This window comes from Paroedura picta, chromosome 1 (assembly GCF_049243985.1).
Source record: "Paroedura picta isolate Pp20150507F chromosome 1, Ppicta_v3.0, whole genome shotgun sequence".
In the NCBI taxonomy this organism is placed as follows: Eukaryota; Metazoa; Chordata; class Lepidosauria; order Squamata; family Gekkonidae; genus Paroedura; species Paroedura picta.
In genome coordinates this window covers 106,766,372-106,778,848 of record NC_135369.1, presented here as the reverse complement: position 1 = coordinate 106,778,848, position 12,477 = coordinate 106,766,372, and the positions used below count along the sequence as shown (strand labels likewise).

The following is a 12,477-nucleotide window of genomic DNA, read 5'->3' as shown; positions in this document are numbered from 1 at the left end:
ATTATTGCTTTATTAATGTTTTTATGAGTCGTGTTGTACATTTCTTTGAAATTCTCATGATGGCCACATACAATGGTGGGATGTATCCCCAGTTCAGCTAGGCTCCAACCTGTACTCTTACAATTTTATCTGGCATTTTGCGGTTTATTCCTTGTGCATTTGAGGATAACAATTACAAGACAGTTCCAAAGTATAAATATTTAACAATTCTTTTGTGTGGGGGACGGACATAACATTAATTCTATAGGTAGGGCTCTGTATTTGCTCACATTATAGAATGATTTTCCATATATTTTTACAAACAGCAATAGCAAGAAGTCTGAGATGGTGATCAAATTTAAAGAACAGCTGTGTATAAAAACAAATTGTTGTTGTCGTCCCCCTCCCCCCAAAAATCTCTTTCTCTGGGGTTTCTCTCCTTTCCTTGAATTATTTAACTTGCTAAAATAATATCAAAAGAGAACATCAAAATTAATTAATTGTTGCCTGGGAGGATTCTATTTCCATCTTATTTCAGCCATGTTGAGTTTGAATAGAATCATTGAATTCTCACCTGCCATTTGTAGATGCTTTATGAAAAGTTACGCATACACATGCATACATACACACTAATTATTTTGTAAACGTTTGGAACAAAATATTTATAATATTTTGTGTTCCATGACATGTTCAAGACCATATCCTAATTTATACATTAAAACTTGATAGAACGAAACTTTGCTATCATCTAGGCTAGTTTGAATCCAATAGCACTTTTAAGGCCAATGAAGTGAAACAGAATTTCCTCAACCATTATATATGGGGGGGGGGGGGGTGTGGAATTGCCAGGAAGGGCTGGTTTGACTATCTTGCTGCTTATGGTAGCCCATCTGATTGTGAAATGGGCTCCTTGAGGGGGTGAGGGGAGCCCCCTTCTTGGAAAACTTCATGAGATGCTGCAAATCTTGCTTGTTTGCCATTTGAGGGTGTCTGAACGGTGGGCATATTTCAAAGGGGGAATGAGGGAGGGATTTGTGATTCATTACAACTGATTTTTAAAATTATTGTAAACTGCTATGAACTGCTAGGAAAGGCAGGGTATAAATGTTTTAATAAATAAGTAACTTTCCAACCTGTGAATCTCTCATCAACTAAAAGAGGAAACACGTGATGTTCTTGTTTCTGGCCCAGAGAACACAGCCTGGTCAGGGAGTCATCAGACCAGAGGTCATCTCTCTTGCTCTTGCTCTCATTATAGGTTCTGCTCTGTATAACGTATACCCCAACATTTGAACTGAATGGGAGTTCAGTACTGAAGATTGCTGAGGTAAGTCTTCTTTTACCATTGTTAACTAGACTTAGGAACCTGATGAAATAACCTTTCCTGTCACTATTTAGACTGGTTAGCTTTAGATTACTTCGGCAGCTCTAATTGTAATAAGGAACTGGGATGAGTAGTCTTGCATTACTGACTTAATTTCAACTTCAGGATTTTTTTTCTCCCAAATTCCAAGAGACCTTTTGGAATAAGGAATTTTTTCTTCACAGTCAAAGTTGTTCAGCACTGGAATTCATTGCCTAAGGAGGTGGTGTGAATATTGTACCAACAATATTCAAACTGTGGCTGGACAGATAATTAAGATGAATGCTTTAGGCTGATCCTGCATTGAGGAGAGGGTCGGACTACATGGTCTATATGGCCCCTTCCAGTTCTATGATTTTATCTGTAAACTGCAAATTCAGGTGTGTAGAATTGTCAAACTGTCATCTTTTTCACACAAAAAAAGACTAAATATATTCAGGCAATATTATTTTAGATGCTGTTAATTTAGTTTTGAGTCTGGGCTGAACCTCTTCAGAATGCATGTGTGTGTGTTGGGGGAGGAACCATATAACTGGAAAAAGAACCCTCCATACACATACACTGTTGGCATAGTTTAAATATGTAAAGAGGTGCAGCGCATCAGGCTGTTTAAAAGAATGAAATAGTTTTATTCTGAAGAAAAAAACAACTTTATAAAGAAAGAGAGGAGAGAGAATCCTACAGTAGTTATTTGTCTGTTTTCTGCAGTCAGTCTGTTTATTCTGTCTGTTCTGCAGGCAAGCAGGGAGGAAATATGCTCAGAGGAACTCCATCTTGCAGGCCCTTTGTAACTGGCAGTTCCTGCAGGGCCTGCATCTCCTTTGGGAGCACATTCCACCAGGTTGGGGCCAGGACCGAGAAGGCCTTGGCCCTGGTTACGGCTAAAAATGCATTTTGGGGGGCCAGGGATCACTAGCCTGTTCATATTGGCACACTCTTCATGGGGTATAGTAAGTTAGGTGGTCCCTCGGGTATGTCAGGTCCAGATCATGGCCTTAAAGTTAGTACCAGTGCCTTGAACCTGATCCAGAATTCAACCAGGAGCCAGTGCAGCTGCTTAAGTACAGGCCAAATATGGGCTCTCCAAGGTGTTCGGGGGAGGACTCATGCTGCTGTGTTCAGGGCTAGTTGCAGTTTCTGGGTCAGGGACAAGGACAGGCCTCCTTAGAGTGAGTTGCAATAATCTAACCTAGAGGCAACTGTTGTATGAATTACTGTTGCCAGGTGTTCTAGGGCCTGGTAGGGTGCTAGTAACTCATCTTGATGGAGGTGGTAAAATGCTATCTGTTAATTTATTATACATTTATTACATTATTAACCACCTCTCACAGGCCAGCCAACTTGCAGCAATTTACAACAAGAAAAATACAATAAATATGATAATACAGTAATCCAATAATATAAAACCTCTACTAACAGAAAACCAAACCATCCCCCAGAATTCCTGACTCACTAGACCCAAATTGACCCAATGCTTCAAGGCAGGTGCTTGGAGGAGAAGCCCAGCAAAGATCTTCTGTGCTACTCTGGTGATCTGAGCCTCCATAGTATGTTGTCTGGACCTAAGTTGGAAGGCAATAAGTAAGCATCTTCCTTCAAAATGGTAATTGTGTGAACTTACATACGCAAATAACCACTGAATTTCGATTTTCATTTGGGGGGGGGGGGGAGGATCGCATTATTGTGTGAATTATGATGTGAAGAACGGATGTTTCCATATTAAGACCAGTGCCCAGAAGAATTATGGACAGTTAATGCTGTCCATATCTAAAATGTTTTAGAATTATATTTTTCTTAATATTATATTCTGCTCCTGTTGTTTTTAATCTTGTCAGGTTTGCATTGAGACCTATGTCTCCAGCTATCAGCAGCGGAGTATTAATACAGCTGTCCGGGCAACCCTTAGCCAGATGCTTAGTGACTTGACTTTACAGTTACGACAAAAACAAGATGAAACAGTGAGTCCTCTTGCAGCAGTAAATAAATCCATGTTTCTGACTGGGCCTCCAGTCTATTTTGTGTGCTTTATGGATTTATTTGCAAAAATCTCGTTGTTGTCCTTGTGACTACTTTAGACAAAAGTAAGACAAAACCTGGCCTGTCCAGTATTTCCTACTGGATGTTGTCAATATACACCAGAGATGCTTTTTTTTTAATGACTTCTTATGAAGCAGTAGCTGCCATGTCCTTTCTTCTTCTGTAAGAATCTACTGATTATCAGTCCATAGCTGGATACTGTGATAAGCAAATGCAATTGGAACACACACCTTTCAAGGATGTTATCTTACCAGCATTTCCAGTTCAGATTCCTTAATTTCCTTTCTCATTGTGGTTTTTGTCTATGTGAATTCCCATCATGGACTTTGGGTGCTTAAAATCATCTCCCTCTTTTACCATGGAAAAGCTGTAGGACACAATCCAGTGTCACTTCAGGACAACAGCCCATTATACTGGGATTCATGATACAGAATCAAGCCAGTAGATATATAGCGACTCTTGCCTGACTGTCATTCTCTGGGATTCCAGTTTGCAATCTTTGCCAGACCTTTGTTTTGAACTCCTCTAACTGAGAATAAGAGGTTAAGAATCAAGCTGCATGGATCATGTAATTCCATGATGCTTTTCTTTATTGGTTCTTTCATTAAAAACTCAGGTTGAGTGGAGGATCAGCTGATGAAAGAGGCTATTTAATCCTTTCTTTGCCAGACGTTAGTGTGTTCAAAATGCCCACTTCTTAAAATACTGCCTTTTCCCTCTAAGGGAAGAAAATGGGATTATATCTTTTTCCTGTACAAATGAGTGAAAAAAGCAGAATTAAGGGGAAGGATTAAGCAGCCCTTTCACCCTTTAGGATATTAATTAATACAGTAAACAGATTTTGTTTCCAGCAACTGGTGGGTACATTTCACATTTCAGATTTGTGGTATCTTTGCTCACGGTTTATAAGGATCCGGCTAGAGGACATCGCTCAGATCAGGCTAGAGCTGTAGTACTGCTAGCAAAAGTAACATCATATTTATTTTATTTATTATTTTATTTCTATAACCATCCTTTACAGCATGGCCGGCTCAGGATGGTTCACAACATATATAAAAATATAACAACAAAAACATAAATTTTAATATAAAATCATAAACCAGTCAACAAGCTAGTAGCTACATGCTCACTGATTGCTTCTCACATTCTGGGATGTATTTGTGTGGGGGCCCAATAGGTGGCATATCCTCATTGGCCCTTATCAAATGCCTGGCAGAAGAGCTCTAGCTTTTAAGCCCTGCAGAACTGCGCCAGTTCCAACAGGGTCCTCAGCTCTTCCAGGAGCTCATTCCATCAGGTAGGGGCCTGGACAGAAAGAGCCCTGGCCTTGGTTGAAGCCAAACATATCTCTCTAGGGCCAGGCATCACCAGCTTGTTGGAATAGCACTATTCAGGGAGTATAGTCAGCTAGGCAGTTTCTCAGACATATCGGGCCCAGATCGCAAATTGCCTTAAAGGTTGATACCAAAACCTTGAACCTAATCCAGGTTCAACCGAATCCAGAATGCAACTGGGAGCTAGTGTAGCTGCTTAAGGACTGGCTTCCTCCAATGTCTTATCAAGTAAAAAGTAACCTTAGATATGGTGTGCTAATATCAGTACTTTTTTTTTCTTGCTAGATAATTGAAAGCCAAGCAGTTCTTCAAGGATTCAAGAGCCCAGGTATCTGTTCCTAATTATTTATAATAATTTTTCCTCTGCTAACTTTCTTTTGTTCTCCATCAGGTATTTTCCATTCTCATCATATTTATGATTTCTGATCTTCACTTCTTGCTGCTCACAGATTATTGGTAATGTCCTATTGTTCAACCATTATGGATTTTCCACATGGAGCAATATCTCTTAAGATACTGGACTCACAAAGATTGTGGCAGGGTATGAGCTTTCATGACTCACTGCTCACTTCTTCAGATACAGCTCGTGCCTATTTGCAATGACCTCTGTAAAGGACAGGAATGCATGGCTGCACACTGGCTTCTGGAATAACCAGTTTAATCAATTTAAATGGGGAACCCAGACAATGATATTGATAGCCTATTGCATTCGACTGTCTTTTTCATACCTTTTTCTTACGATAAGTAATGCGAAACAGGAATTGATTTATTAATCTGCAAAGAAAAGCAGGGAGGAAAATGTGAAGGTATAGTATCCCTGAGAAAACAGTCTTTTGCCTGCCCACAGTAGAACAATCTGATGCTGCAATAATAGTTTTAAAGCTACTATCTCTTTATGTTTTCCCACTTGACTTAACATTACAGTTTAACTGCTTTCCTTTTGAACGTAATAATCTTACATTATCAAGGTGAGGGAGGAGGGAAGCCTTTCCTTCATATCAGCCAGAGTCACCGTGTATTTGTATTGCATTGTTTATGACCATAAACAATTATTATGACATTATTATGTCATTAATTATTATGACATTAATACAATTATAAAATCATAATAAATACAAATTTAAAAAGTAAAAATAGAACTGAGGGTCTCCACTCTCATCCAGGGGATAAGAACAGTTAAATTGTTCATTGATTCATGGCATAATAAGAAATAATTTTGTTGAACATGAGTAAATAAATTCTGTTGATAGAATCTGATTTGCTGAATGACATTTACTTCTAAATAAACATATGGTAAGGTCTTGCCCATTGAGAAGGATGGGGAGGGAATGAAGTAAGCAATATGGCAACTTCAGTGCTGCTTGCAACTAATTGCAGAACACAATAGAGTCTAACATGAAGCAGAGTCTTCATATGTAATAAGTGCAAGGGTAGAGTTTGTGTGCCCTGATCTGGATAGTCCAGGCTAGCTTGATCTCATCAGATTCTGGAAACTAAGCAGGGTCATCCATGGTTAGTATTTATGCGGGAGACCACCAAAGAAATCCAGGGTCATGACACAGAGGCAGACAATGGCAAACTACTTCTGAACATCACTTGCCTTGAAAATTCTAGATCACCACAGGTTGACTGCAACTTGACATCACTTTCCACTGCCCCAGAGTTTGTGTTGAGAGTTTGTGCATATTCACAGATTATGAGAGCATCCTACTCACTTAACAAAATAACAACAATTCATGCAGTCTGCTTGACACAGCAAGATGTAGAATGGCATTCTGTAGCCCAATCTTGTCAGATCTTGGAAGCTAAGCAGAGCCAGAACTTGGAGGGGAGTCCACCAATGAAGACTTTTCACAGCAGTTTCAAGGCAATGGCAAACTATCTGTCCTTCTCATTCCTTGGGTTGCCATAAGTCAGCTGTGAGTTGTGGCACTTACATATTCTACACAGCAGATCTAACTGCAGGAACATACATGGTTTTCCCCAATAGTCTTTCAAAACCATTGTACATATTGTGTTCTCAAACTTTCTGCAGATGTCTACTGGGGATGTAATTAGGTGTATATCTGCCTGCTCGTTCTAATATGTGCTCTTTGTCTCTTTTGGAGATTCTACAGTGGAGTCCCTTTGTGATGATGTTGTCTCTGTCTTCACGGTTCTCTGTGAAAAACTTCAGACAGTTATCAGGTGAGTGAGTAATTCTGAATATAAATGGGGAGTAAGGGATTCCATCATTGTGCAGGTAACAATAATACACAGTAAAATTCACTTCACGTTGCAAACAATTCTAAAGTCTGAGGTTGTCTAAAAAGCCTTCCAAAAAGCAGGGAGGGACAAGGCCAAATCACCTAAAAGAGGCCCTTTCCAGAGAGCACATTAGTGTAAACATTTCTCTCTGTTTAATTACCTGCCATTCACATTTTATCATATCCTTTCTTTGGGGTGCTCAGGGCAGCACACATGGTTTTTTAAACTTCATTCCTCCATTTGATCCTCACAACAACTCTGTGAGGAAAGTTAGGCTGAAAGAAAAAGTAGTAACCCAAGGTCACTCAGCAGATTTCATGGCATCTCCCCAGACCTAATCCAACCACTGAGACCATTGGTAAGCTAATGAGTGACATCAGTACAGACCAGTTACCTTGATAACATAATAAGAAAGAGCTTCAGGGCAGAATGGAACTGTCACATGGATTTAAAGGAGGGGCCCCAGTTTTCCTTATTAGCTTTATTAATTTAGGTTTTGCTGGAGATATGGTAGAGTTTTGTTTCTATTTACTTATTTTACAGCATAACACTTTAGCCCATTCTGCATAGCAGCGGGAGCTCTGGGCCACCGGTGGTGCGGTGCTATAAAGCAGTGGTCCCCAACCCCTGGGCCACGGCCCGGTGCCAGGCCGTGAAGGCCTTGGCGCCAGGGCCGCGGCTCCCTCTTCCCGCCCCCCCCTGCAGCGAGAAGCTCGCCAGGCTGCGAGCAAATCGGCCGCCGAAGCAGCCAATTACCTTGTGGCCCAGCAAGCTTCTTGCTTTGGGAGGGGGGGAAGTGAAGCTTGCCGGGCCGCAAGCTAATCGGCCGCTTCGGCGGCCCATTTCCTTGTGGCCTGGAGGGGCGGGGAGAGGGAGCCGGCAGCACAAACATGCATGTGCGGACTGGCCGCGCGTGCGCGTTTGCATTCAGCGGGGGCAAAAACGCGCACGCACGGCAAGTCCACGCATGCACAGTGCTGCTGCGTGCGTGTTTGCTCGCTCGCCGGATGCAAACTCGCGCGCGGCAAGTCCACGCATGCGCGTTTGCGCCAGGGCTGCCGTGCGTGCGCGGGCCCCCGGGTCGCCTTCTCCCCACACCCCGGCGCAGCAGTCCACGGCCTGCAAAAGGTTGCGGACCGCTGCTATAAAGCTTTATGCTCTGCAGCTTTCTGTGTCCCCATGGGGGACACATTTCATAACTGGATCTGCTGGTGTCACACTAAAATGTGTTCCCCTCAGAAATACAGTAATGGCAAAATGGTTCCACCATGCTGGAGAGGCACAGAGAGTTATTTTGCAGGAAGGTAGGATTGCATAGATTGCAATCCCACCTTCCTGCAAATTTTTTTTTAAGCCCTGTTCCATCCCATGACTCAGCGAAGCACCATGAAGATGACTGGGGCATATCTTGCCCCCTCTGGGCCAATGGTAGGGCAGGGAGGAGCCAGGCCTGGAAGGCCCAGGCTTTCCCTGTCCACACTGGTCTGCTTCAGGACAGACCCTGCTAGCCCCTGCAGCAGGCTAAGGGAACGCAGGAGAATCCACGGCTCCTTAGTCTGCTGTGGGCCCAATCCGCGGCAGGCCCAGGAGGGGGCCTTCCCAGCTGCTGCATCATGTGGAAGCAGGGATTTGCCCCACTTCCATATGACTGCCCTCTCAGCCTTTTCTGCCCATGCGGAATTGGCCTTTGTGGTGTTATTTTAAAAAATAAACTACACACTATTGCTCTTCATGAGTAGCTGCTAATGTGTAAGGTATGTTTTGTTGATGGGAAAATGTAAATCAGGTAGTGCATGTGTGGAGGGGGAGGATGCTTTAAATATTCCCTAGCCTGACTCTAAGTAACACATCTGAATTTAAGGGAATCAGTCTCTATTATCCTATGCTGCAAAGCATGAAAGCACCATGGAAAAATTAGTTCAGGAGTGAATTAACTAAATATAGAGTAATTCATGTGTACTGCAAAGCTGACATTTACCATTAGTTTACAAGCAGACCAGTAATTAGCAGCTATAATTATTTGTACACTTAAATAAGTGTAATTACTTGCAAGTGGTATCTGTCTACTTTTTAACTGCAAGCAGTTTATTCACAGTAGCAGCATTTGTATTGCATCTGTGCCTCAGTATATGTAGTTATTTATTATTATGAAATATTAAAATTATTAAGTCTATGTGATCACTATGTAACTCAAGATGGTTCCTTCATTCTAAATATCAAAATATTTGCTAATATTATTTTGCTGGCAGAATCCCATCATTGTGTAGAGCTGTGCTGCCCAGGTCACCCTCATGAATAACTCACATGGCAGAGGCCTCCCTCTTCTTCTGTAGTTGCTTTCAGCTTTTGAAAGCTTTGTAGCTGTGTAAGTAGTGGGAGCCCTGCCACAACTGATAAGGATCCTGTAGAACAGATGGGCAATTAAAAACTTGGGCATCACTTACCATTATAAATTATTCTTATTATATTATTTATCTTATTTATTACCCTCCACTCCCAGATGGCTCGTGGCGTGTTACAATGTCTGTATAAACACCCCCATAAAATCCCCATTAAAACCCCAGACATAAAAATACAGTTCATCAATCAAAAAACCAAGAAGAAGGGGGATACTGCGGAAGAAACAAGTCCCTCGCTAATTTCAATCCCCCTGGTAACCATCTCCTAGAGGGGTGGGAGGGGAGAAGGCGCAGATGGAGCACACAATCTTAATTGGTCAATCCATTGAACCCAAACAATAAATTTGGCCCAATCTTCTTCTGCCCAAACAAAACACTTTTTTTTTTTCCGATTTTTATACTGCCACTTTCGGAAAGTCTCACAGCAGTTTACAAATATAAAATAATAGTTTCCATAAAAACACCATAAAAACAGCCCTTATCACAAACCAAGCAGACCATGATCACTAGTTTCCAGTTGCTGGAAACAAAGATTTTAAACACCTCACCCCCTATCCCCTGATTCATCCCGAGGGCCAAGTTTTTTCCAATGGGAACAAGGAACCAGATCTAACCTATCTGGGGGATCCTCTGATGGTAACACCGAGACTCTCCCCTGGCCTCAACCGTATGTTTGGCAGCTCAGTCTTACAGGCCCTGCAGAAAGCTGGTAACTCCAGCAGGGTCCTCAGCTCTTGCAAGAGCTCATTCCACCAGGTTGGGGCCAGGACCAAAAAGGCCCTGGCCCTTGTCAAAGCCAGGCGGACATCTCGGGGGGCCCAGGACAGCCAGTAAATTCATACCCGCAGAGCAGAGAGCCCTGCGGGGGGCATAAGCAACCAAGCGGTACCGTAGATAAGTAGGACCCAGGCCACCTAGATCACTACTAATACCTTGAACTTGACCCAGAAGCAGACTGGTAACCACCGCAGTTGTGTGAGCACCAGCTGAATATGGGTCCTATACGGTGTTATAGTGAAGACCCTTGCAGCCACATTTTGTACCAGCTGCAGTTTCCAGTTCAAAGCCAGACCCATATAGAGCGAGTTATAGTAGTCTAATCGCCCTCCCCCACAATGGCCAATGATGGGCCCAGGTGGGCGTGTACACAGCTATGCTTCCCAACTATATTCTGCACAATTGCATCACTTTTGGGGTTTCTCGAAACCTGAAGTATGTTTCAGGGGTTTCTCAATGGTAAAAAACTGAGAAAAGCTGGGCCAGAGTAAGTCTCCAAAAAGCTATAGATCACTGGTACTTCACTCAGGGTCTCAAAGAGAAGAGCCACATGACTACTTGATTACACTGAACGCCATCCCATGAAATATACACATACAGTGAGACAAAAGCTGTAACTATACCAGATTATTTCTTAGCATGTCAGACTTGGGATGGGCACAACCCAGAGCACAAACCCCAGAACTCCATGAAAATAGCCCGGGCCATGGCTCATGGACTGCAGGTCATGTGAGCTACTGGCATAGTCCTCCAATGACACTCTACCTGATTTTCGGGTTCAGTGGTTTGTGGCTGGCATCTTGAGAGATAAGATATGGCAAAATGGAGTCCCTCCGTGCCTAAGAATGGAGTGTGTGAACAGTTGCTGGGCATTTCATTTACTTCTAAGGGGAATGGTGTAACATCACATTCCTATTTTATCTGGGATTCCCCCAAGGTATGGACTGAAATTAGGAGGTACTTTTCCTGTGTCTGGGACGAGTTCAGTAGCAAGTCCATTAGGAAGTGTATTTCCTGTGACGGGACTGTGATGTTACGCAAGCACATCTTATAAGTAAACAGTGCACAAATAATACCAATCACAGTTTCAAAATTGAAAGCGGATGTTTGTCCGAGAGAGAAGGCAGGAGGACCCTATGAGCCTGCATAACCATAGTTAGTCAGGTATTGTTGTGTTTTTCTGCTCTGATGAATCTTCACTGGAAGTAATGAGTGAGTAGCTACTGCTATTAAAGATACATAATATGATCAAATTTCAAGGCACAAGGAAGCTGAAATAAAGTGCTCAAAAGCCCTATTAAGCATGTTTAGCTTTTCCTCTGAAACCAGTGACTAGCTTATGAATTAAGTGTTCAGAGCAACTAACATGATTCAGTCTGCCTGAGTATGCTAAAAAACATCTTGGGTGAAGCTGTCCATTTTAAATAAGAATTCATCTTTCACTTTTGGGTGAAATTGATTCCAGATAATTGTATTCAACTGATATCCTTTTTCATTGTCTTGTTAGAAATCCTTCTGTTTATATCTCTTTTTATTGCTTCTGTTTAGGATGAACAATAAAACATATTTTGTTTCCATTTTTAGTGAGAATCAGCAATTGCAGCTTCTGTACCTGGAATGCATCCTCTCAATGCTCAGTAGTTCCTCTCCTACTATGCACCACCACAAAGGATTCACTGACCTCATCTGGTAAATGTTTCTGTTTTGTATAGTTCTTGGGAAAGAACCCAGCATTCAGTCTCATACAGAGAAGATAATTCTTTCTGCTCTCTTTGTGCTATTATTAAATATTATTTATATATACGACAGTTTTTTTATAAGGTTTTATTGCCACTGGAGCATATTGTGGGGAATTTGGGTCACCATATTTAAGGAGTTCCTCATGTCTGTGCTTGCTGTTTGGAGTAAGGCTCAGAAGCTACATCTCAGCGGCTGAACATATGGGGATCATTTATAGCAGCTGGGCTATAACAGCTCTTCTTGGATGTTTGGACAGGGACCAACATTAAGAAGTCTCTAGCACTTCTGGTAGCACTGTGGCATGAAAAATATCCCTCCCTGTGACTTACCAGGATGACAAATTATCTTTAGAGATTTGGGACAGATTTATTTCTGTCTGGGTGGGTTTCTGAGATGATGAACAAGGTCCCTGGAGCCCAAAAAGACATTTTGTGCTAATGGTTGGCTTTACGACAAGTGTTCAGGCCCCTGTATGATTGGGAGAAGGCAGCCTGATCACACACCCCAATCTTTCCCAGCTCAGTCCCCACCTCCAGAAAACAGAAAAGGGGTTGTGTTTTGCCTACATGATCCCAAAAAGACTGTGGACACTTCAAAGAAG

General features: G+C 42.2%; 1 protein-coding gene across 4 annotated transcripts in view; it reads left to right on the top strand.

Annotated features, from left to right (window-relative positions):
- ARFGEF3 (ARFGEF family member 3) overlaps positions 1–12,477 on the top strand; it is a 128,484-nt gene that overhangs the window by 49,007 nt on the left and 67,000 nt on the right. For all 4 annotated transcript variants that reach the window (XM_077351568.1, XM_077351560.1, XM_077351550.1 and 1 more), the window contains 5 exons: positions 1,238–1,306; positions 3,178–3,300; positions 4,999–5,041; positions 6,822–6,900; positions 11,721–11,825. In XM_077351568.1, the coding sequence (XP_077207683.1) occupies positions 1,238–1,306; positions 3,178–3,300; positions 4,999–5,041; positions 6,822–6,900; positions 11,721–11,825 (419 nt within the window). The remainder of the gene's footprint in view (positions 1–1,237; positions 1,307–3,177; positions 3,301–4,998; positions 5,042–6,821; positions 6,901–11,720; positions 11,826–12,477) is intronic.